This window comes from Siniperca chuatsi, linkage group LG17, assembly GCF_020085105.1.
Source record: "Siniperca chuatsi isolate FFG_IHB_CAS linkage group LG17, ASM2008510v1, whole genome shotgun sequence".
In the NCBI taxonomy this organism is placed as follows: Eukaryota; Metazoa; Chordata; class Actinopteri; order Centrarchiformes; family Sinipercidae; genus Siniperca; species Siniperca chuatsi.
Genome location: NC_058058.1, coordinates 12,311,155 through 12,338,434, shown reverse-complemented (window position 1 = coordinate 12,338,434; position 27,280 = coordinate 12,311,155). Strand labels below are relative to the sequence as shown.

Sequence of the window (27,280 nt, the reverse complement as noted above, 5' to 3'; positions counted from 1 at the left end):
ATGGGTAGCATTTTGAGGCAACACACACACTCACTTCCTCCAACATTGATGACTAAGAGCAGTTTTTCATAATACTTCTCAAAGTACCGTTGCTCGGCATAAACGCCATTTTATCAGCAGTCATTTAGTCTCAGTAAACTATCCCCTGCACGGCTTCTGGCTAAAGGGAATAACGCGAGCTTTGAGAGGCAGAGATGCCGGTCGAAACTTTTTTCTTTCATCTAAACAAATTATGCATGTAGTTTTGTGTTTATTTGTTTTTAAAGTTTAAACAAAAACGTGACTCGCTGTGCTAAGAAACCTGCTCTCACGCACGCATGCCCACACACACACACACACACACACACACACCACAAACTGTCTCAGATAATAAATAAAATCTTTTGCAATCTAATAAGGTTGTAATGTATTTTTTATTATACAGCATGAATATAGATGTTTATGTGGTAAATGCAAAAACTAAACAGACATTGATTTGATTGATTGAACAGAGATCAATTAATAAACAATAATTACTCATGGCCTCAGATTGAGCAATTTATAATAATAAATAAGAATAACCACTTGATAGAATATTAATGACCAATGATCACATAAAAATTGCAATATAAGGGATATGATCCCACCTCTTATTGCTAAATGTTACTGAAGCATGCAGACATGTAATTTAAATACATATGATTATAAATTATACATTACTTTGTGCTTCATACATAGTAAAGGTATTAAAAGTTGTTAAAATGATTCATCTCATATAATCCTAGTGATGGAGATATTAAGGGCATTAAAGTTATTAACCATAATATTGATGGATTAATGATATTAAAAAAAACAAATGACTGGATTAAAACACATATGTCCTACCTCTGCTGTTCATCAGGTTATAAAAACATCATGGCTGACTCCTGGCCTTGGCATCAGCTCTGTTGAAGCGGCTCGATTCGACCCAGTGCCGCAACGGTCCGTCCAGCAGCAGCCAACAGTTCGGCTACTGGCCCTCCGTACTCCACACGATAATGAGAAGCAGAAACCAGGTGTCGGGCCCAAACTAATATCCCTCCATTTCTTTATCAGGTCCACGTAACTCCACACAGGTCCGTGAACATCAGAGCAAAAACTTTTATTTAAGAAGGTCTTAAACTCCACGTAGCATCAGCTACCTTTGGTCCAGGGCTGTTGCTACTCTTATGCTTAACAGCTTTGAGTTTGATCAAGTGTGTTGTAGATCCGTTTAAGAAGTATTATGCAGGCTGCCTTTCTTGCTGTCCAGTCTTTTTTTCTTTTTTTGCTTCTGGTTTAGGTCCTCAGTCACGGTTGTCACAGTTCACCATCACCTTAACAACCTGGAAAATGACAGAAGGACAAATAACGTTAGAAATGAGCACATTCTGCAACATTTGCTGGAACATATTTGAGCCAGACTTCAGACATTTTGTCCATATTTTACGTATACAGGAAACAATTTTGTCCAGACTTTAGACATCCAAATTGACTGGTTGATCAAAGGTGCACATTACACAAAAATATTTAGTGCCCTGCTGAGACCCCAGTCAGTCAAACTCTCTAATTGTACCAATTTAGTTTTATCATCATAGTTGACAGCTGACAACGTCTTCCACATGTGAAGACTGTTTTAAGGCCCTGGGATAAAGCCAAGCCACTGATAATGTATTGTAAAACGTCCAAAAATATGCATGCCATTTACAAGGGAAAGCTTTTCTCAAATAAAGAAGCCTGTTTTTTTCCTTTGTATTTTTCTCGAAAATCTGTAATTAACAAAAAGAATGTGTTTGAAAACTGTGTACCATCCACCTTTTTAAAAAGCATGTAGTGAGGAAGGCCACTCTCAAGGGATTTAATAGCAAATACTTCTTTACAACAAGCTTGTGTATGTGTGTGGAAGGGAGGGGGGCAGTTGGTGCAGTCTAATAACAGCTATCTATAAAGGTAGTAACATAGTCAGTCAGCTAAAAATGCTTTAAATACAGTGTTCAGTACAGTGTGCTGCCAATAAATTGGTGACAAAAAAGCCACTAATAATATTTTGAGGAATTAACTCAAATTAGAAAACAATTACAGCCTATGGTAGCAATCAGTGGCACCAGCATACAACTTCTCTCTTTCTCTGTGTTTCTACAATCATTCTTCACTCCATTTCAATATTGATCGCTCTATGAATCAGAACTAAACAGTCATCAATGAGCAATTTCCAGGAATTAATACATAAATTAATAGCTGCATATTACATTTCCAGTGGCTGTGACTGTTGACAATTGTATTTTCTTTATTTGGTAATTCTAGTGTTAAATGTCAGACTCTCCAGTTCTCAGTTCCCCCTTTTGTTGCCCCAACCACAAAAATCACCCCACCCTCTCTGTCTGTATCACCCCCCCTCCTTCTCTCTCTCTCTCTCTCTCTCTCTCTCTGTGCCACCTCTTCTTCTTCTTTCCATCCGTCTTGCCTCTTTCTCCCTCTCACCGCAAATCTAAATCTGAGTCTGTATTTATATAAAGCCAGTTTCCTTGGGCCAGTCTGAGTAGTGTGTGTGTGTGTGTGTGTGTGGGTGTGTGTGTGTGTGTGTGTGTGTGTGTGTGTGTGTGTGTGTGTGTGTGTGTGTGTGTGTGCGTGCATGTAGGTGTGTGTATCAGTGGTGGATAAGAGGCAAGTCGCAGAGTCTATATTTGGAACTTGTTTCTTGGTCATTTATAAAGCCACTGTTTCATCTTCTTTATTCTGAGGCTGTGCATATTAAACCATGTTTCTTTGGACATAACAGAACTATCAATTTTATATTTCCACTACACTACTACTGTCCTTGAAGTTGAAATGCCAAGTAAGACAGCAAAAGCTGAAATGGATGCAAAGTTAGGGCTTTCATATCCCAGGATACCTGTTCAGTGGTTTACCTGGTTCACTGTGGCCCTGACCACATCCACATCCAGTTCTAACTTTGTTTGGACTATAGATAGAAAATTAAGCCATTTGAGAGCTGGAGTGTATCATTATCTGAAAAGGGATATCTGATGCTTGAAAAGTAAAAAAAAAGTATTGCTGGCATAAAAAGTAAAGCACATTATGAGTCATTACTGGAATTATGAGTCATTTTAAAGATCCTCCCATCTTAAAACAGTAATGTGTTTGAGGATATAAACATATTTTTGAAAAAAGTGGTTGATCGTTTTTTTTTATATTTTTTGTGTCCCCAATGAGAACATCTGATATTTCACTGCTTTAAATGACGCTTAACACACTATGAGGACTAAATGCAAACACACATACTCGTACATTGTGATGTTTTCTCCTGGCTGTAAAATCCAAACTGTGAAATTACACTGAGCACACACACAGATACACACACACACATGCTTCCAGTTATTACATGATTGACCACATAATAGCATTAGCTATTAGAGCTGAAAGAAAGTAAGAGCGTTTTTCCTTATGAACAAAAAAAAAAAAGAATAACTGGAGGGCGACTTACTCATTAGTAGTACTCACAACAGGAAAAGAAAAGAGAGAGAAGAGTTTTCTTTTTCTTAAAGAGTGAGTGTGACTCTAAATATTTTCCCAGTGGAACTCTGACTCAGTTGAGCTGCTGCTTACTCATTTACTCAATCACTGTCTTTCCCTGCCCCTCTGTTTTTCTCCTTATTCTCTTTTTTCCTTTATTTCTACACCATGACTTATCTCATTTTTTCTTTCCTGTCTCCCTGTTTCTCTTGATGCTACAACTCCCATTTCCACATCTCATGTGCATCAACTTTTAACTTTCTAACTTTTCCTCCCTCTCTCCCCTCCATCACTCTGTCTTTCCCATCAATCCATCACTGAGCTCTCTGTCATTTTCATATGCTTCTTCTGTCTGTTTTTCCAACTGTCATTGTGGCTGAGATCCCCCCCCACAACTCTCCCCACCACCACAGCTGCCTCCTCCTGCGCACCGACCCCCCTCCACGAATGTGTGTGGTCCGGTCTGACTATAGACCGTTACATTGTCCCAGACAGGTTGGACTGCGCCACTAGCCGGCAGACGAGGGTAGGGGTGGGGGAGGTGGAGAGCGGGGGTTCCTAGGGAATGTTTGTTTTTCTGTTTCCAATTTGGTCCAGCCCGAGGAACTCCACACTCCGCTCTGTCTCAAACACACCATTCATGACGGCCTGACGTACATGATTACACACAAATAGCCACTCACAAACTCTCCCTCGCTCACACGCGCGCACACACACACACAAAGACTTGTATGCATGTACCCATATACACATGCTAAGCTGTCTCACTGCCACCAAAACACACAGACACACACACACATACTGTATAGGCACGCTGACAACCACGCACACTCCACTCAAATTCATTTTCCATCATTTTTACCATGAAACACAAGCCCTTTAATTTATCTTTGTTCTCATCTTTTATTGTTTTCTGATTTGTTATTGCTAATGCCGTTTCAAATGACATGGTGGTCAAACTAATTATGCTTGTTTCTTCCTCGTCTTTCAGTGATTTTTCCCCCCTGTCCCCGGGAAAATGATTGTCTTTGAAAGGCCTTTTTGATGTGTCTCAGTGCGTTTTTAGATGTTATGTAGACAGAGTTAAGCTCCATGTTCCACCAATTAGAGCACAGAGAGCACATTGTTTCATATTCAACTCAACTGTTCCATCTGAAATGAATTATTTTAGTCAGTTTTGTTGTTTGGATTTCAAATACACAATGCTGATCTTCACATGTACTAATAAAACTTTATCATGTATCAATACAAACAAACAGACCGGCCAACAGACGCACAGATATAAGGGCTTTCTTTTCTGATGCATATTCATTTGTTTTTAGATGTCATGAAGACTGAGTTTAGTTTTACATTCCATCAATTACTCATTCGACAGACAGGAAACCACAATGTTTTTATTCAAATGCTAAATATGAAAATTATAGGGTTATTCAGTTGTTTTGATTGTTTGTATTTTAAATTCACAAAGCATGATGTTTAAAAGTTCTAAGAAATATTTCAGATAACACTAGCAGACAGACAGCATTGGCAGCATATTTTTTTACTGTTTTTTAAAAGTTATATCATTTTGGGTTTATCTTTGACTAATCACAGTGCATAAATAATATATTTAACTGTACAGTTAACAGTTGACTCATCACTACTGCAACATGCAAACAGGAAAAGGAGATGCATCCGTTCTTAATTTTTTCTTTAAACACACTGTTAAATTACCAGATAAAGTGCTCCAAAAATTTGCTGGAAATTTACATCATGAGCTTAAAAAAACGAGAAAGCATTGATTTGTATAGTTTTATCAAAATGATCAGATTAATCAGGTCATCAAAATGTATCTTCTTCTCTATCAACAGCTATACCTATAGTTGTTGTAGTAACCACAAGGGTGATACAGATGCCACTTTAAGTGAGTTAGTGACAACTCCTATGTTTACACAGCTTTTGTGGACTGATGGAAGAGAAAAAAAATGAAACAATATGGTTTTTATACCTTGGCTAGAAAATACTAACATGATAGCTCCCAGCGGAGGACATGTCAGAAAACGGACCCCACTATGAGCAGTTTAGGAGCAGCTGACACTAACTGCTGATGTCCGCGTCAAAACGGTGTACTGATGACTGTCTACAGTTACAGAATATTTCACCGTTCCTAATGAATTCCTTTTGACTGATGACTAATTCGCAGTTTGAATGAAAGTAGTACAATTAGTCAATTAATCAATTAGCAGATCATCAGAATTCCTCTGCAACAATTTCGATAATTCATTAATAATTCAAATAATTTTTCAAGCAAGAAGACCAACAATTCCTTAGTTCCAGCTTTTCTAATGTGAGGATTTGCTGCTTTCCATTGATAGGAAAAGGGAATATTTTGGGGTTTTGGATGGTTTTTCGAACAAAACAAACAATTTGAGGACGTCAACCTGGGCTCTGGAAAATTGTTAATGGCATTTGTCTGGCTTTTCTGACATTGCATGGACCAAACGATGAATCAAGAAAATAATCAGTAGATGAATCAATAATAGAAATAATCATTACATGGAGCCCTGAATTAAAGCTAATAGCGGCTATCTAATCAAGTGTGTGTTTACATGCAGCAAAGAACATAATCACAACACTTTTTTGACATAAAATGAACCTGCATCTTGTTCTGTGCACTACATTTGTAATTATGTCAGTTTCTAAATATTCTTATCAAATCCTTCTCTACACAGATTTAGTTTGCTGGTGTGTCTTAATGTCTATTAGCAGAGACAAACAGTAGAGCAAAGCAGAAACTCCTTTATCAACTTTGTAATGCGACAGCACTAATTTTACGCTCTTGTGAACAACATCTATCAGTAATCTTGATCAACCAGATCTTTCAGCTGTTGAGGTTAAAGTTGAGGGAGTGGTCTGTCGTGTCATTATTGTAAGCAACACCCAGAGCTTTCAAGTTTTGCTCTGACACAGATGCACGTGCAACTCACTGACACACTGCCACTTCCCTGTAATAGATATGTTCCTCTTAGTGCCTCTTAGCTCCTTTTAACAATCAAAGGAATGGTATCAGTCCACTTCTTCTTGCAGAGTGTGAATTTAGGCCTATTATTGAATATAGCAGATCTGAAGGGCGAGGCATCGTTCACAACACTCACATATGTCAAAATGCAGCCAGTAGTTTTAGAATTATGACTCTTTTTGTTTTATTAAGACTATTTTTGAACATTTTGCCTTTATTCAATAGTCGACAGTACAGTAGATGTCTGTGGGAGAGAGCGAGGGGGATTCACATGCAACAAAGGTCCCCAGGTAGAACCGCGACATTGCGATTACATGGTAAGACATCCCAGAAATATGATATTTTACAGAACTTTTTTATTAAAATCAATTCAGTCAAAGCTTTAAATAACAGCTCATATTGGCCATCTGTAACTCTAAAAACACAGGGAATTAAAACTATTCTTGCCATCATGTTAAAAAAGAGAAAATTTAAATAAATGCACTTCTAAAATAGCTGTCTCATTTTTCAGTTCATTTACTAAAATGAACAACACAAAGTTTGGCAATGGATCAAATAAATTACTAAAGGATTTATCAAAGATTTAAAGTTTGTGAACAGGAAAGAGAAAAGTTTTTTGGTCTGCTGGCCAAAGTAGCTGCAGAAACTGCCGTTCTTTCAGCAAAACAGATAGGTTAACTGCTGCTGTGGCTGGTAGAGGAGACAAACTTACCAACCACAGTCAAGACAGTATCCGCATTCGCCTGGATGGACGATGTTAATGTCCCGCCTTGATGTACGATAGTAGCAGGAAACCGGGAGCTGCATAAATCAACATGGGACTGTTGATTTTGACCTTGCTCTCCACAGCTAAGACTCTCATACATCAAAAATAAAGGAGAACAAACTCTGCTTCAGTGGTAGTTGTAGGCGTAATGGAAGGAACTAGTAGCTGCATAAATCAACATGCTGATTGTTGATGCTTGCCTAGCTGTCTTTTCCCCCAAAATACGGAAAACAAACTGCAGCTCTGCCAGAAACACACACATTACACACATACATCTCGGCAGCCTGCGCAAGTGTGCCAGGCATATCTGATGATTTTAAACACACATACACGTACGCATGCACACACCCCTGTATGTGCGTGTGTGTGTGTCATGGTTTGGTTTGTCTCTGTCTGGGTAAGCTCAAACATTACGTCAGTCACACACACACATCCACAGACAGAAGCACGCTGATACACTAGACCATGCACATACTGCTACGCACTCGCCACTCAACACAACTCTCTCTGTCACGTATATACACACACACACTTTCCACTCCCGGAGAATCGGACGTTTCCTGCGAGCGGCCGGCCCGACGGGAAAAATGTCTGGACAAACTTAACACGCACACACACACGTACACGTACAGACACACAACGGAACATTTTCAACCCACAATGTTGACTTTATATTCCTTTCCAGAGCCCTTCTATCTGCACGCTGGCCAAGTGAAGCAGCATTTCCCTGTTGAACACTAATGGGAAGCAAGACTGGGAGGTTTCAAGGCCTCAGTGATGTCAATGCAGGGCTGGACTCCATTCAAAAACTGGACTTTAATCAAAATTCAAAGCCAAATATGATCGTACTATCACAGTGAGTCACTGTAATTTCTTTAATGCAGAATTTTCACAGCAATGAAAACTTTCTTTAATATTTCTGTGTCTCAATCAAAGATACTTGTAGTGCCTAAGAGGTATTAACTTTCCTTTGATATGATTCTTCTATAAAGCTAGTGACCGAATGCAAAAGCATCTTTCACTTTCCTAGACTGTAGCAAGTAATGTTTCCAATGAGGCATTGTTAATTTGCAAAGAGATAGTGAAACTGACTTAATACCCTAGAGCTATATCATTCCTTACATAGTCAAGCTTTATAATTCAGATTCCACAAAGTTTTTTTTCAAACCTACAAGAATTTTTTGAAAACCAATGAAAACGTTGCCCTCTCTTTTTTGCAATTTCACACTGCTTATAAATCAATTCACAACTGATCAAAGTCAATTCAGAATCACTTAATCATACACAAAAGGTGTATGAGGAGTGTATGCACATTAAGGGGACAGTCACTTACAATACTTGTTGGTCAAAGCATAACAAGTCATCAGAGACAGAGCAGATAAGTAATGGATCACAGTAGCCCAAATATACACTCAGTGGCGACTTTAGTAGGTACACCTATACGATCTAATGCAATCAAGTACAACAGAACTGACACATATTCTATCTTTACAAAGCTTATAATGGCCAATTTTTGTTAAAACTTTCCGAGAGGTGTTCAACTATATGTTTATTATTGAGATTGTAGTTTGTAGTGGTGTTAACTGGACTGCGTTATACTGAAATGTGTTTCTAATATTCTACTGCTCCAACTTTAACCGTATGCTCCAGACCTCATCACTCCAGATCCTGTCTAAATTTTCATCCCTCATCCTCAAACTGAATGTATTCAAAAGGATTTTCTCTAGATTTTGGAAGCAGAGCAACCCATAAATGACTCTTCAACAGATTGATGCATTAGCATGATGATCTGCAGTGAGTTTTACACTGTTTAACACTGTGGTGCACCCGACATTTGTGTTTCCCTTTTCAACCACTGCTGCTAACTCATCTGCTAAAATCTGTTACTACTCACTCCACATGCTGTTTTTCTTCTCTCCCATCTCCTCTGTTTTCATCTGTAAAATTGAATGCTGTCAAAGCAGCCTCATTCTTAAGTATTATTCAGGAGAGACTTTTTACATCCTTACAACACTTACAAGACACTTTGCTTCATAACCCCATATGTATAGTCTAAGGGAAGTTGTTGGCCTGCGGTGCATTATTACTGGAATACATTCTGAAAAACAAAGCAAGAAGCACTTGTTTTATCTTATCCTTCAAGACATGACTCCAATTCTTTGCTATAAGTACTAGGCAAGATAAATCCAGAGTATTTCCCTACTTCACACTTTGCTAAACTAATCCTGAATAGAATTGTATTATTTGAAACACAAAAACACGAGGAGCGCTTGTTTTATCTTATCTCACAACAGACACATCCCCTGAGGTTTTATTTAAATCTGGTTAAGACACATAAAGTGCACCTTAAGTATCAGAAAGCACACATTTCTTGTGTTTCACACAGGTATAAAAGTTGTAGATGTCCAAGACACTGAAAGAACACAAGACAGCAGAGGGAGTGGCCGACTGAAAAGATTGCAAAAGTTACAGTCAATCTGTCCTGGTTTCTCAGACGTCCTCCCACCCAATGCAGTTCTGATGCTAAACTGACATTTTTATATGAGAGGGGAATTTAATCTCATCATTTAACTCACTCCCTGACTCGTCTAAAAGAGCAAAAGAGAGAGAGAGAGAGATCTAGGTGACATAGGCCTCTAAAGAAAAGTGAGAGGACAACTTGTGTGCCCAAAAGCCATGTTGCAGAACAAACGCCATGCCCCCTGCTGTGCTTTTCCACCCACCCCAACACACACACAACCACTCAACCACACTCACACACAGGCCCGAAGTAAATTTAACTGTCAGCCGTAAAGTTTTCGACTATAGCTAGTGATCTTTTGCCCCCTTTTCTCTCCCCACTTTTCCTCCTCCCACTCCTGTGTCTATGCAAATGAGTTTCTCATCTGTCCTTCTGTCCATCCTTCCTTCCTTCCTTTTATTTCCTTTCTTACTCTATTTCCACCTTATTGTTCTAAACATTTCCTTTTCCAGCTCTACTGATGTTTATCACAGCCTAGTTTTAACTTTCTTCATCCTTTGTCTCACTTCTCCTTCCCTCCCTACATCCATTAATCTATCCATCCATCTGTTTCTCTCTCTTTCTCTCTCCACTCCACAAGCAAACACTGACCATAGACACCCCTCTTTATCCCACTTCCCTTATCTCCTCCCTCCTACCTCCCCAGAAATGAGAAACTACCCTGTCCTCTTCCCTCTTTTTCATCCATTCTTCCCTAACCCCCACCCCCTACTAATCACACACATACACACTTCTGACTGTGGGCCTCTGACACCCACCGTCTCGTCTCCCCCCACAAAAGTCTCAAAGACCCCCAGATGTGTGCCCCCTTAATTTCCATTTCAAAAAAGAACCACCACCCTCCCTCCATCATCCATCTATCCATGCATCCACTTCTTCACATACACAGCAGACACTTCAAAAACACACTGTTACACACACACTTATCAGCAAGTAGACGTCTTTTTCGTGAGAGACAAAAGTACAAAAACATGCTGACCACAACAAATATCACTTATCAGATCCTTTAAAGGGGAATGCTGGACTGTTGAACACAGTCTATTACCAATGCTACCAGAAGACTTCCCCTTTCAGTGAGATTTTTTTAAAACATGCTGACTTTCAAATGTATTATTTATCTATAAGGAGAACATGCTGATGGTAACAAATTTCATGAATCTCTGTGGTCTTCAAATGCTGGTTCAGGACCCAAAGGTGAGTCCTGAGGAAGTTATCACGCCAGGCTACTTGGATAGTGATTTAAAAAACAAGTGGTTTTGATGTATTACCTTAAACAATAATCTGCGAAGACTAGGTTTGAGCACAGCCTCATTGTTGCAATTAATCGAAAAATTACCGAAACCAATATTATGACTCTCTAACCGACCTAATTTCGGACACATTGGTATGTTTGATAAATTCATTCCTACAGAGAAATTGAAACCTATTTTACTTTGATTCTCCTGCAAACAAATACCTAAAAGTATTCTTAACTCCTAAATATATTAAATAAATACCACTCAGTAACAATCCATGATTTTCTGTTTATTGCTCAGCACAAAGATTCAATATAAGAGCTCCACTGTGGGGGCAGAGAATCATTTTTCCTTTTCTCCGATCAACAGTCCAACACCCAAAGATATTTAGTTTACAATCATAGAAGAGTAAGAAATCCAGAAAATAACTGTTAACTGATTATCGATGCCGATGTTGCTGATTAATTTTCAATCCATTATCGACTTATCACGGCAGCTCTAAATGAGATATTGTTTCATTAATCGTTACCAAGATATATGTGACAATTAATCATGATATTGATTTCAGATGATATTGCCCAGCCCTAGTTGCAATACTACAAGAAAAATATCCACTGTAATTCCTTTTTTGTAAAACAATATAGTGCTAATAGTACATAATCTTAAGTAACCACCCACAGAGCTAGTCCAATGATGACTGCAGCTCAACACAGGACTGATCTCTAGGTCTCTAGTTTGATCCGATCACTATTCAAAACCATTCAACAGTGTTGCGCAGCACCTGAGACGACCCTATCATTGGCATTACACTTCAGATAGAGTGCCACTGAAATTCATATGAGAAAAATAAAGAAAAATCTACCTGAGCCAACTGGCTGTGGCTTACTGCCCAAAGTCAACTGTTTCATTTTACATCAAAGAATTTCCTACATTATATATGATACACATTGAACTAAAGTTTCTGTACCAGGACACGATGCTACACCTTTAAATGCGCCGATTAAGCACTCTTAACTGATGTAAGAGAAGATGAATCCCAGCTTCTTTCAAAGTTTATGTGGTTTGAAGCGAAGCCCTGAGGGCATCAGCTCAAACTGTCTGCAGGGCTGTACCCCCTCAAGCCCAAAGCTGCTACTGCAGGATTATTTAACAGAATCAGCAGAGCCCCACCCTGCTGAGCACAGGTGAGACAGTTAGCGCTATCTAACCACATGTCACTGGTTCTTTCAGATTTGGGCAGAAATGTCAAGCTGAACCAGAGGGAAGATGGAAGGGTGTCATTTCTCCCTGTGCTTTCTTCCTGCTGACTCTCTGGAGCAGCCAGCCAAGGTTACATGAATAAAACAACACAAAAGGCCAGACTGGCCATTCATGAGTTACAGTTACTAGATCCATGCTTAATCTTTATTTTAATGTTTTTTCTACAGTCCAAACAGACAGAGTCCAAACAGTCCACACAGCCAGAGGCACACGCAAACAAGTCTGCAGAGGCTGATGTGGCTGTTCGCCGTAGTGAAAAAAAGAACGTACATGTTAGTCGTTTAAATCATAGTTTTAATTTAATGGGACGCCATAAAAAGTCTACCCCTTATTATACACACACACACACATACTGCATGCTGACAGACACACGCATGCATGCACACAGAGTGAGGACAAAGACTACTTTGAAAAGTTACTCAGCCACCAGATGTTTTAGCCAGATCCCAGACTACAATACTAATGGGGCTATACGTGCATGTGAGTGTGTGTATGTGTGTGTGTGCAAGAGAGTGTGGCAGAGAGAGAGAGCTCAAAAGTTTTAAAAGCGGCAAAAATGAGTCCCCTTCCTCAGCAGGTATATAGTTCTAACAATGCTACACTTTCAGAAATGAAACACATTTCACACTCTATCACACACGCAGATAAACACATATACAGAAAACACAGATCCACATATAAAAATGGCAATTTTAGAAAATATTGTCAAAACATGTCATAGTTGATAGGGTTAATATTGTGTGCTCATAACACGAGCCCACACAAACACATCCATCCATGAAATAAAGAGGTAGTAGCTAGCGATAATGCTATAGGCACGCGCTGGGGAAAAGGCATGTTTGCCACAGAAGAGACTGCCACATCAAATTTTGAAATAAATATTATTGTGACTGAGGACGATCACGATAGCAAACAAATGTCAGTGTGTATTTACACTTGAAATGAAAGTTAATTGCAATCTCTGAGCAAGTAAATCAAGTATTTTGGCAATGGTTACAGTATGATCAAGCACAAGTGACGGTAACTGTCTTTCCTGTCTTGCATTACAGTAAAAATAAGAGACAGAGATTTAGAGATAAAGAAACAGTGAGGGAAAAAGGCAAAGGAAAAAGTGAAACATAGACAGAGAAAGCAACAAATTCGTCAGCTAAGAAATTGAAGTGTGTGTATGTGTGATTGCAGGTTCTTGGTTTGACTGTTGACAGAACAGACAGTTAACCTTCAGTACAGAAATAAACAATCAGTGAGTCAGTTCAATCATAACCAAGCAGCGAATGAGACAGACTCGACCTAAACGGAAGGAGATAAACGCTGATAGGCTGTTACAATAACTGATAGGCATCTATCAACAATGCTGAACCGTCTCGAGATAAGATAATAATCCAATAATGCAGGCTGACCATGACATGTTGTGCAGTTCTGATTTTATAAGAGCAGGAACCGATGCCAGATTAAAATAATATACTGAACTACAGAGGCTTGAAATGAACAGACAACAACCACATCAAAAATGATGCTATAGTGATCCTGCAGAAAACTCATAACTCAGATTTGGCTTGAAAGTAGCTTAAAGAAAGGTGATATTATATGACATACAGTTCTTCTGTATCTGTCCTAAATATTATAACTTAATGATAAAATACAAATCTAAACCTGTAACAGTGTAAAATACTTGATCTTACAGTTTTCTACTACTAAGCAACAGGTGGATGTGTTGATTCAGAGTGAGTAATTTTCCTACTTGAATAAAATCAAATGGCTTTCTTTCATTCAAAATCAATCCTGTGTGTCCTCATTTTGGAATGAGACAACTTTTACCCAAGTAGCTTCCAAAAAAAACTGCCACTTCTACTTGAGAAAAGTCTCGCTGAATTAAGCATACAGCACTTGAGGAAAATGGTTCAGTACTCTCTCCATCTGCATGTTACACAGCCTTTTCAGCTTCAACACAAAGAAGCTTACAACATAAATCACATTCAAATTCATGCCACTTATGCCACTGTCACATTTTCCATAGATAATTTTCGCTGTCTGTCTGCTGGGTGCTGTGTGAAAACTGTAAGAAATTACAGATGGAGCCGTGTTCACGGGAACACTTGAGTACAGTATACAAATGTACTCTCAACACCCCAAGTTTTAATGCATTTTTTACAGCTTGTAGAGCATGTCACAATCACTCTCTGTATAATCTCTTTTTATCTCCTCGTTATACTATACTGTCTGATATACCTCAGTAAGTATTTCTATACAGTAAGTATATAAATGCGTGTGCCTGCACTGGCTTTTGAATGTATATAAAATATTTGCCAACTCTTCATTTATGTTGTGACCTCTTATAAAAAGAAGAACACCAGAATTACTTAGAGATATTGTCCATTTATTCCTTTCTACGGCTAGTTTATTTCTCCCAATCACTTTGTATGCCATATGCATTTTAACATACTTTTCCCTTTTTTACTTCTTAATACAAACACTAAAGGCGTTAAAACAAATGTGAAACACCGTTAACAATGTCATCCTAAATATATAGATGCATATGTGACAAGTTTGTAGGAAGTTTATATCCTGACATACACTTTCTTATCTCCCTGTTGGTGTCCCTGTTGTAATTGACAACAAGAAAAGCTTTACATAACACAGTATGTACTGAAATAAAAGTAAAAAATAATCTCTTGACTCCTTTCAAGTCATTTCAAGAAGTTTTTTACACTGTAAACTGATAAATCACAGCAAGTGGCTTTTTCTGAATGTAGCAGAACAAGCTCTAATATGCTCGTTTGTGTTAAGTGTATACTGACACCACCAAGAATGTGATAAAGGAGAACAGAAGTCTAAGCAAATAACACAAATATAAAATTCTGGCTACCCTGTATATACTGAGTATTAATTATATGAAATAATCACAAATGTCAAAAAAGTAACATGATAAATGTATCTATGAGGTGCTGATGTGAAAGCTGCAAGTATATTTGGTCCACCTCACTAACCACAACCTCATAAAATACTGTTGCTATGAGAAATAGCAGTATTGGATCTCATTCACATTCATTATGCAAGGATTAAAAATTCAAAAAGGGCAATTCCCCAATAACTCATCTCAATACCGAAATTGATTCCCCTTTAATGATTTTTGCTGCATGTTTTGGCTCAATATTTATCATCACAAGTTATTGCAATTGGACTTTACCTTTTAATGTGGAGCTTCATTTTCAAATGTGAAACCATTAAGAGGAAGGTTTTATTGACTACTATCACAACAAGACCTACAATGCGGACAACGTAAATCAAATTTACTTTTAACTTTTAATGCACCATCAGAGTGTAAATAGGCTGACGGACTATATTTACAAAGTCTCAAAATAAAACCTTTTTACTGTCATCTTCTAACGCAGAGTTAATACAAATAACCCAGGGCTTCCAAACTTTTCTTATTAAGATCTCTGTGACACCAACATTTAAACCACATGTAAGTTTGTTTTATTCACACACTTCTGATCAGACTTCCAAGACCAAACACACTCTGTCTACTTTGTTTCAAGATAGTCACTGACAACTGTTTATAGGAAAGCTACATTTTTCTCCTAATGACATACAGTCATCAACATTTGAGCTCTCTTTTTTTCCTTTGCGAAACCCTTCAAACGTGGGACAACACCTGTAGTATAGCTTGGAGAAAGGTGGAAGCTGAAGACGAGCAGAAACTCAAAGGTACACAACGTTGTGGAAAATGTGTAACTTGTGGCTGTATGATTAAAGCATGAAGTTGTCACACATATGGAACGTCCGGAAAACCTACTGGTGTGTAGTAAATGTGACAAAATCTTTCCATACAACAATACTCTTGTATTGGAAGTGGCAGTTGATTTGCTCACGGTTGAGCAAATGAGCAATGATTCATTTTCAATTGATTTATTTGAAAGTTAATTGAACACAGCCTGGGAACAAATCATCCACTTGTGTTTTACACAAGGTCAAAACTCATATGAACAGTGATTGATAACTGAAAGTCTGGGTGCACAGGAAGCATGAGTGTGCTAAGTACAATGTTGAGTCAAAGCAGTCAGAACTCGCAACTCATAACACATCACCTAACAAGCCAAGTTTCTCAGACAAGTGAGCTTTCGTTAACTAGCTCAGGAGGCAGGAGCCAAAGTTGTGTTGAGCGACGATTAAGAATGGTTTCCAAATCTTTCTGGTACCATAAAATGCAGCATATGTCCATTTAGAACCAATGTCATCTACTGTATATTTTACAGATTTAACTGATACTCATAGAAAATAAATTACAAGGAGCAAGCAGGTGTTGTGGGGTTTGAACATACAACCTTTTGGTAACAGCATAGCCTCTAAAACCACAAGACCATACTGCTGCCTGTGTCATCACCTTCTACTGGTAGACGCTTAAATCTGCTCCACCACCACTTTATCAGTCTCCACTGTATCGTGACAGAAGGATTATTTACTCTCTCAGTTCAAAGGGAGAAAAATTGTCCCATATTTAGGATCTGTCTGTCCCACAAAAAAACTAAAGAAACGGGGGGGAAAAAAAGAATCATTTCACCCTAAACCAAGACCATGTGCTCGTTATCTGAAGCAGGCCGTCTAAAAGACAGACTTAAAAGTCTAAAATAAGACCAAAGACATTAGAGACAAACTCAAGCCTAAACAAGGCTGTACTAACCACAGACAGAGTGGGGATGACATTTTGGGCATTTAGCAGACACTCCTTTCCAGAGTGACTTCCAGTAAATGCAACAGGAGAATAAGCTCAAATCCCTGTATCACCAACGTTACAAGCAGCTAATATAAAGCAATGAAAGAGCCAAAACAATGTGCCCAGACAGTTAAATAAGTTAAAAACAATTGTGTCCTTGGGATATGAGCAAAACAAGAGACTGGGTAATAAAGAAGTGCGAGCTACAGAGCTTTGAGCCAAGAGAGCCAGAAGCCTTGCAAAAAGGTTTTTTCTTTAAATAAACTATCCGTGACAAACGGACGTTTTCCTTTATCTGAACTGCAAGCTGGGTTGAGATGAATTACGGCTGATTGCTCTAATAGATGCTATCTTTTCCTGCTTATTGGAAACAGCAAGAGTTAAGACAGTTCACGTTCATAAATAAATGAGATCAGATATTAGAAATAAATGGGAGTCGTGGGTCCACGTGAAGAAAAACACTTAAAAACCTGGTGGAAAAAAACATCCTATCGCTTCTGATCTTCTCATGTTTAAACATTCTGCTTTATTGCTAAGACTGACTGAATAGAGATTTTATTAACACAGGAGCTTAATGGTGAGGTATGGAGATGTTAGGTAAATGTCAGCTGTGAACACTTATGCTAGATTATTTGAGCAAGGCTCTCCATACAGCTGACAGAAGAAAAAGCCAGAAGTAAAACTCAAAACTTAAATAAAACAGTAATATCAAAGGTTTTAAACAATTGCTCCAACTGTTTTAAACAACAGTAACTAACAGTTAAATCCTAAACTGTCTCAACATTACAAAATATTTAGCTCTACTGATTTTAGAGGGCTGTTCTCTCCTCAAATTAGAGAGACAACTGTTTTTTACTTCCACAGACTCATCTGTAGTGGGCAACAGCTCTGTGAATGGGATTACCTAATTTGCTAGCATGTTAATATGCCATCTACCCACAGAAAACCAGTTTACAGAACAGCAATAACAAGCCAAGATTAACTGAAATACATTATAACAAGGTGAAACAGGGCACTGCGCTCTGAGAAAGGACACGCGTCAGTCCGGACCAGGAGGAGAGAGGCAGCAGCGACTGAGAGACTGAGGTTATGGCAGGAGTTATTACTTGCATTAACCAGATTTTAGCAGGTAATATAAGGCAAATAAAATACCTCACCTAGCTCAAAAAACTTCTACTGTATCATGCAGAAGAGGTACAGTAGAAGTCTGGCATAAGATTTACAAACTTCTATCAGTCCTTTTCCAACTTTTTTTCCGTTGATGTATGGGTTCTTATCTAGCGTAGGTGAGGTGTATAGAGTTTACCATGTAAGGTCTTGACCCACTATTTGCAAAAATGTCTGTGTTCCTATCTTTATATCATATACACTATGGCTCCTATTCTAAGTCAACACTATTTTTTTCCTTGCTTTCTTTGCCTTTCTTAAATACACCGATATCAGCATTTTTCCAAAAAGCAAACTATTGTCTACCTTGATAATTATCAGTTATGACCGCTATAATTAAAAGAGTTTGAAAAAATGGTATGGTAACTATGGTGCATAACAAACATTTCCTCCTCTATAACATCATGCCGCCTGGCCTTTTACACTCCATCTCAAACTTTTTCCCTTGTAACGCAGCACTGCTTTGAAACGACCAAAGAAAAATGCATGGCAACCCACAAAATCACTACAGTTGTTCCTCATGTCTTACAGAACATCAAACCATCAATAAAACACAGGAGATACATTCCAGCTAGTTGAACAGGACATTTCTGACTTCCCTCACTCCATGTGTTCTCTCTCTCTCTGTTTCTGTCTTTCTCTCTCAAAACTTTCTCTCTTCCCAGTTCCACCGCAGAGACTTCACATATTGCAGCCATATGAGTAAGCCCTGGCTGTCTCCACAGCACATACAGACACACACACACACACACAGGAAAAAGTGCTGTGCTCTCTCCCACTCTGTCTTTCTCACACACACACACACACACACACACCCGAGAAAGAGTTTTACAAGCAGAGGTTCTCTTTAGGAAGTCGTCAACTGTTTTGACGTTTAATAGCAGCTACGAACAAGGCCGTAAGATACAATAATATCCAGTGTCTGGAAAGAGGAACGTTTTAAAAAGTTATAGAGCTAGATTGCTACATTGCTAGATCAAATGTTTTTACACATTTTTAAAAGGAACTTGTTAACTGTTTGTAAAAGTTCAACAAAGGCATATAACATGCATGATATCTGTGGATATAAGAACAAATTATTTGGACATACAACTATTCAAAGCTAAAAGCGACTATACACGACACTGGAGTGGGTCGGATCTAAGTGTGTGGAAACAAGCAGAAAACATTAAGGGCAAGATGGACATGACAGGACAGCTGTGTGAAAAATATTGCCAACTACATTAAAAGATGATGTCAGTTAAAAGCACTTGATCCTGATTTACTTACAAAGTGCCTTGAGGTGCCATTATGAGTATCAAACTACTGAATCGAAAAGATCCGAGTCAGGTTACAAAAAATAAAAAAGCAATAGAAAAACTTCAACTTCAACATCTATAGGAATTTGTGGAACTATTAAAAGATATGTCACCATAATGCACGCAAAGCGTTAGAAAGCAGACGTTAAAGCGCTGTTAGAAAAAGTTACACATGGAGCTGTACGTCACATAAATCTACTGGATACTGAACTTTAACGGAGACAGAAATATTCAGAGCTTCTATTATACAACTTCAGTAACTTGATTCAACTTTGACAACATTTGTGTGACTTTGTAAAGTCTTTTGTTTTCAAAAAGGTAATAAAATCAACCATTTGTCCAGAATTTGCCAGAAGATGTGTGGCTTCCATTGCTGTCTAAAAAGTCTAAACAAATACTCAACATTTATAGCTTCAGAATTAGAGCTGTGTTATCACGCTGTTTGTAAAACTGCAAAGCAAAGTTATCCTTAAAAGTTTCATAAATCATTTTGTTCATTTGTATTTTTCCCTGAAGTGATCCCCGCAGTTTTATGAATTGAAGAGAGTGTTAACCTTTCCCTACTGCTGTGGCCGAGAGTACAGAACTTGCAAAAGTTGTCAGAGAATTTTTTGTTACTGAAAACTTTTAAGGAAATATTGGAAGTGTTTAAGATATCCGTTTTAACGTGGACTTTTTTTCAAAAGTGGGTGTAACAGTTTATCTAAATTTCTGCTTGACACCGAAATGCTGTGAAGCTAAAGACGTAGACAGACATTGCTTTTTATTTAAAGGACTGTAGAAATAGCCAGCAAAAGTTTTGCAACTTCACAAGATTATCCAGTGAATAAATTATTTAATTATTCACTTGATAAAATACAAACTGTCAGCTTTTCAAACAACAGTGAGCAAGTGTGGGGTCAGAGTAAAGTCCCACAGGCCTGCTCTGCTTTTATAAAATTACTGAGGTTATCTGTTGAATAAAAGTCGGTCCACACATAAGCAGTTCTTAGGGGGGCCAGATTTGGAAAACTGTGAAGGACTATGTAAAAAGCTTCCTTGCAGTGTGTGCCTCATTGTACTGGCTTCACATACTCTGCTCTCCCCACAGAGTTGTCATGCCTACCCAGCTCCCTTATCTCAAAGGAACATCACAGTTTATTACGACAGGGGGGGCAACTTTTTCAAAGTTGAGTGGAAATGCAACTCAGGCTTCCCGGCATCACTCATGAAAAGTTTAACAACGACAAATAAAAATGCGCGACATCTGACCCAATAAGTACTTGTTCTTCTTCTTTTAAGTTGATAAAACAGGATGTTTGCTGATCTTTTACGACAATTCCCATCCACCATGCGCTCTCTAGCTTCCTAACAATGAAAGAGATGCAAAAACAGCGCCATATCGGCTGTAAACCACTTGATAAACACAATCTCTTTGATCTAAAGTTGCAATACTTTTCCACTTTAATTCCAGTAGACTACAAGCATCTAACAGTGTTCATCTTTCAGCACAAACCTCTTTCCCCTTTTTCTCTACGACGTGCGTCACTCGGAGGACCAAGAAATCTGAACTTGAGTATCAAGTTTGCAGTGAGAATAGTAATGAAAAAGTTATCAATGAAAATAACAAAACAAAGTACCACATAGTAGTTACACAAGAGCTACTTTGTAGTGACAAAATCACTCAAAGTCGCCGGCTTCTAGCAACTCAGTCAGGATGCCACTTATCGTAAATGAATGTCAAAAAAACAAGAAACAAAACTTACAAAAAACCACAAACCTACTTGAGGCGACTAAGTCACTCCACGTCCCCTTGCTGTTGGCTTCAAACTCAGTCTCAAATCAAAGCAGTAGCCGTCCCCGGTAGCCCCCCAATTTGTATTTGTGTAGCGTTTGGGTGTCCTAACCTAAATGTAAATTGCCATGTGAATTCAAAGCGGTGCTGCTCTTTTCCTCTCTCTCATTCAGCAGATCCCTCTTTCCTTACCGACGCTGCTCAGGCCGTTAGTTACATAAGACGCAAACCGACTGCTGCCCGTCGTAAAACTACTAACGGCTAACAGAGCAATATTTTGTCTCCTAATCGCACCGTTGATAGCCCTTTTAAGACGAACAAATATAATTTCCCCACTTGTCCAACAGCATGCATTTCGTCATCTACAACTCCAACCGTGCATCGCCGATGCATTTTTTTTTGTATTTTTTTTTTTGCCGTTTACAATGTCACTGCACCACCTACTAGAGAGGGCTGTATGCATGGTGTGCATTTGTGGTGGTAGTGTTTCTTTTGGTGCTGCTTACCTGTTGATCAAAATAAGCATTAGCCCCTTTTCTCTCAGTGTGTGTCTCTTTCAGCAGCCTGTTAAGATGGTGGCTGGCTGGCTGGCTGGTTGGCTGGCTGGCTGGTTCGTCTCTTTGTGGGGTTTTTGTTTGTTGATGATGTCGGACGGGGTGACTGTGTCTTGGCTGTCTCTTTTTTTCTTTGGTCTGAGAGGGAAAGAGAGATAGTTAAGGCTTCACGGCAACACTGATAGCGACTGATTAGTGAGTTAGGTTGGCTCTGGTATTGTAATATTCCGATGTTATAAGTATGTTATTCAGCCGCTCAGAGCCCGGATTTGCTGGCCACAGCAAACCAAAGCAGAGCAGCTCGTTATCTGTTATTTTTTTGTTCAGACTAGTGTTATCGCTTTGCTGTGACAGGACCTCTGCCTGTCTCTCTGTAGGCTGTGGACATTACGTCAGAGGAGGAAGACACAGCAGCTCTATTAATATCAAGAAGCCACCCGAAGACTGACTCTTAAAGTGACACACACTGTAATCTCACTTATTTACAGTTAATACTAAACCAAATCAAACACTCATCCAAAATCAAGAACACTGACTCTTAAAGTGACACACACTCAGAATCACTTTTTTAAACAGTTATTGAACCAAATCAACTACTTATATAAAATCAAGAACACTGACTCTTAAAGTGACAAACGCTGTAATATCGCATATTTACACAGTTAATACCAAACCAAATCAACCACTCATCCAAAATCAAGAACACTGACTCTTAAAGTGACAAACACTGTAATCTCGCTTATTTACACAGTTAATACTAAACCAAATCAACCACTCATCCCAAATCAAGAACACTGACTCTTAAAGTGACACACTCTCAGAATCACATTATTTTACCAGTTATTAAACCAAATCAACTAATCCACTAAAATCAAGAACACTGACTCTTGTCTTCACTGACAAACGCTGTAATCTCGCTTATTTTCACAATTAACAGGCTATGTCAAATGTCAAAGGACTATGGAAGTCCCGCAGTTACAAAAATGTATTTCCAAAGGAAAGGGCTGTCTGACAGCACGGTAAAGCAGTGAGAATTTTTCTTTTGTAACGTACACTTAGAGTATTATAAGTACCTCATACAACCCCACTTCAAAAAACCCAAACTATCCCTTTAAATGCACTTTCTACATTATAAAACATTTGCAAAGACTTTTTGAATATTTTAAAAACCGACATTGTTTTCATCACTTTGTGTTCTTCTCTTTTATCGGTGCTCTACTGCTTTATGTTGCATTACCACCAACAACTGTTGATACGCATTAGCATGCGCTGCCATCAAAATACATGTATATGACTTCACTCTAAGATTGTAGCATTCATGTGTGCACCAGGAAATATAAACACCAGAAGCTCTGTTACAGCTTGAGATATAAACAATATTTGGAACCAATCATCCAAACATTGCTCTACAGCACCACTAGTGGTCAAAAACTCCACAAGGTAGCTTTAAGTCTTCAATGAAACACACTTTGACTCAATCTATTAACACTGGTGGAAGTAGCATTTACATTCTTTACTTAAGTAAAAGTAGCAGTAATACAATGTTAAAATACTCCATTACAAATACAATTCCTGCATTCAATTGTACAGAAGTATTAGCAGCAAAATGTAATGAAATATCACAACTAAAGAGCCCCATTCTGGAGAATGGCCCCTTCAGATTGTTTAATTACATGTGATTACAAAGGATTATATAATATCTTATGGAGTTCTGATGTGGACTAATCTTATTATTACAGCACACCAAGTTTAAGGAGAATGGGACAAATAAAACAGACAGTGATGCTTCATATAAACTTATATTACTTAACTGAACAAACACAGACAAGGTAGTTTTTATTTATTTGATATTTAACTATCTACAGTTTTCTACCATTTACGATACAGTATATATGCACTAAGCTTTTGGACAGTTTTACTGGTAGAATTTAAGAAGACTCTTTAAACCCCTAAAATAAACCATATGCAAATATTTTATTACAGTGTTCACAAGCATTTAAAATGTAAATCAATCTTTTACAGCCTCAAAATACATGGAAACTCAGTTAAGCTCTCATAGCAGGTCCAAACTCATATCTTACATCAAAACCTTAGGCAACATAATTTTTTTTAAATGCATTTAACCAAATTTGATGTGGTCTCTCCTACAGAGAGTAAGATCAGAGGTGCATACATATTAATAACTTATCTGGTATCGCAACCTATTTAACCAGAGGGCAAATGAAACCTGGGCCAGCATGATCAAAATCTCAATCAGTTAATGGATTTATAAGATGATAATTTACCTAGTCTGGCAGCTATAGCATCTACTGGGAAGCTCTGTGGATGTGGTATATGTAATGTAACAACTCTATCAATATCAGCTTCTATTGTCTTCTTGTAAATTATTCCTGATTTGATGTTTTCCTAGTTAGGTTCTAAACGTCATGGCTAGTGGGGAGGCTGAAGTGTGTTTGAGAGACCCACAGATGAAGCACAAGTCCAAGTTCAAAGGGCAGAGCAGTTTTATTTTACTGTCATTTCTTTGTACATGTCTTTATACGTCTCTGTGTGTGTGGTTTAAGCTCTGCAAAGAGAGAACGAAATTATTAACATTAAATCAAATATCTAAACAGAAACTGTGTGCGATAATTATATATTAGATGAAGAAATTCACTTACAGGCAGCATATATGAAGCCTCTCGTTAAGGTGAAGTGATTGCACCTGAGTTGGGTGTTTGCTTTCCAGCAGGAGTGCTTGTGTCGTTCTCCCTGCCTCAGGTGTGATCATGTGACCTCTTGATGGATCCTTGTTGAACACAGGAGAGACAGATTGCAGAACTTGTAGTCAAATATGATCTCATTTAATGGGTGCTTTTATTCAGGCCATCTTACAGTGTCACGAGTGCATGCAGATGTTTAATGTGGGTGGGTCAAATGGAAACCAAGCAACATAAAGACGAGATGGATGTTAGTGAAATAGAAATGCTATTGCGTATTCAGTCAGGCCTTCAGATTTTTTATGGTGGCCGTAATGCAAAAATAATCAAAGAATACTTTATAGAAATGTTGCGGGGGAGACTGAGCGACATAAATAAAAAACATGCTCTCGTTAGCTTGGTATGAAAACCAGGCTGTTACCTAAGTCTCTCACACTTCCCTTCACAGTCCTTTTCCCATTGCCCCACGGGGAGGAAGCCACTGTGAACTTTGTATTTTCTTTTTCAAACACTGCCCTTCAAAAGCCAAAGGTAAGATTTTTTTGCTAACAAAGGCAATACCGCAGTCTCCAAGCATACACACTGCTGGATCCACCACCTCCTGAGTGGTGCAGGCTTTGGACAGACCACAGAGAAAAAGTCACACTGAAGAAATAATACACCTGCCACCTGCTGCAAGTCTTGTACATAAACCCCCCATTGATTTCTTTTTGAAATTTCCCATTTCTTGCCTTCCTTCATTATTTTCTTCATTTCTTCAACTCTTTCTTCAAGAAAGAGATTGTGTGCCTCTGTCCAATAGTTTTCTCTTCTCATTTGCAACTAATGTTGCCCTGTTGGAAAAGAAAATCTTCATATTTTGTTTCCTGCACTCAACAATATGGGGTATATAAGTTAATGTACAATATAGTACAACAATGTTGCTTGTGATGACACATCTACCTGTGATCACACTGGCTAGACTGTTTATTTGTCACAGACACTGTCTGTCTTGTTTTGTACTGCTTAGGGTACCCACTAAACTTTCTTTTGTTTCGTGTTGTCACTATCATTGCTGTGTTTGAATTGTTGGTTGAGTAATGTTGTCACAGCCCTATTTTTTCTGCGCCTCTTTAATATGTTTTGGATTCTTTCAAGGCATATTTATCACATCCCTCTATTACTTCTCTCTCCTTGATCTGCTGTCTCTGTCTATGGCCCTCATGTAGTCATAAAGATGTGTGCTCATACAGTGCAGATTTTTCAAATGTTCAAAATGGTAACAAGGAATTTTGTCACTCCTCCTGCTCCATCTTTACTGCTTCTTAATTACGGGTGTACTGATCTGATCTGTACTTGCTATCGGCAGGTACCCTGAATTGAGGTATCTGAATTAGTATCAGGAGAGAAAATGTCAGATCAGTTCATTCGTATTCTACCCTGCAGACCATGGCTTTGCATTGGTCTTAAAATTCCCATAAGATTAATTAAACTAACACAATGGGGGTTTTTTTCAAATCCTAGAAATAATATTTTTTGAAAAGGGCTGATTCCATTTCAGTAAACTGAAATACTGGTCGAAGTCCATGCAACATTAGGTACTATTTTTATTATTGCATAATGCAACACTTCCTACAAACGTAAATTAGGAAGTCCTGCAAAAACACAATGTTGCAAATAATAGTGAATGAAATGAATGATCATGGGCTTTGGAGACATGTTCAGGGTGTCCGGTCCAGGATTGACATGTTTAAGATTGATACTTGACAGGAACAAAGGGGTCCGAGGAGGAAAAGTGATAAAATTCCTAATATGGTTGTTGTAGTAAAATGGTTTGTACTAAATGGACTACAACATGCAAACACACAAGTATGGCCCCTTAAGGCTCATATGTCAGGTGAAATGATGTTCAGCATTCACAGCTGCACAAAACACTGCATATATTTTGCTAATAACAGGGTCAACTGAAAAGAAAATGTCTGAAAAACAAACAGAGAGAGTCCTCCGCAGCCTTACATCAATGCAGTTTTCATCTTTATTGCCAAGCATTGGATGTAGCCGACCTTAATCAGAAAATACAAAGAGGACGATGGATAAGTGTGTAAATACACAACAACAAACCATACCCCAGTAATCAGCAATATGCATAATCCCTGTGAGAACAAGAGCTTTTGAGTCAGCATATATAGAGAATTGCATTTCTTTATTCCGTAAGCATGAAATACTTTTTGTTTCTTGAGTTTGCACACAAACCTTCAAACTGAGCAAAGGCTTGAAAAACAGTTTATACAACAGCATACAACACATATGTACAAAATACAAGAAGTATGCGAAAGTGTCTGTGGAACTTTCTTGATATAAGTAGCAGATGGTCTGAAAAACAACCACGGTATTCAAGAAGAAGAATCAAGTATAGACTCTCTTCCTGCCTGCTGCTGTTATCTTAAAAACTAAGAAAATCTGCTGGACGTGTGGACTGCCCTGTCAGTTTAATTAAATAAATGAGGCAACAGACAGTAAAATATCCATCAAAAGGCATGCACTGTTTTCCTGTTATACTATGTAAAATTATGACCCTCTCCACAGAAGACCAGTAAAACTTAAATGAAACTGCAGTGACAGACTTCAAGTTTGTCCCCCGTGTGTTTAACGGTCCAGTGTGACCGTCCTTTTGGAATTTGATACTTAATGCTCCTTTATATATGTCCTTTGATACTAATAATACATAATTCAAATGGAGAGAAAGACATAGACACGTAGCTAGACTGGCTAACAGACAGACTGATACTGTACATAACAGTGTCA

The 27,280-nt window shown here is 38.3% G+C and overlaps 1 protein-coding gene across 5 annotated transcripts in view; it reads right to left on the bottom strand.

Annotated features, from left to right (window-relative positions):
• trps1 (trichorhinophalangeal syndrome I) overlaps positions 1–22,175 on the bottom strand; it is a 118,413-nt gene extending 96,238 nt beyond the window's left edge. Inside the window, exons 1-2 of one of the 5 annotated variants that reach the window (XM_044171382.1) lie at positions 21,750–22,175; positions 865–1,343 (exon numbers count right to left, since the gene is read on the bottom strand). In XM_044171382.1, the coding sequence (XP_044027317.1) occupies positions 865–877 (13 nt within the window). In that variant the 5' untranslated portion in view covers positions 878–1,343; positions 21,750–22,175. Of the gene's footprint in view, positions 1–864; positions 1,344–21,214; positions 21,725–21,749 lie in introns of those variants that run through there. The other 4 variants (XM_044171384.1, XM_044171380.1, XM_044171381.1 and 1 more) reach the window with 4 other exon arrangements.
• Positions 22,176–27,280: the final 5,105 nt, after the last annotated feature.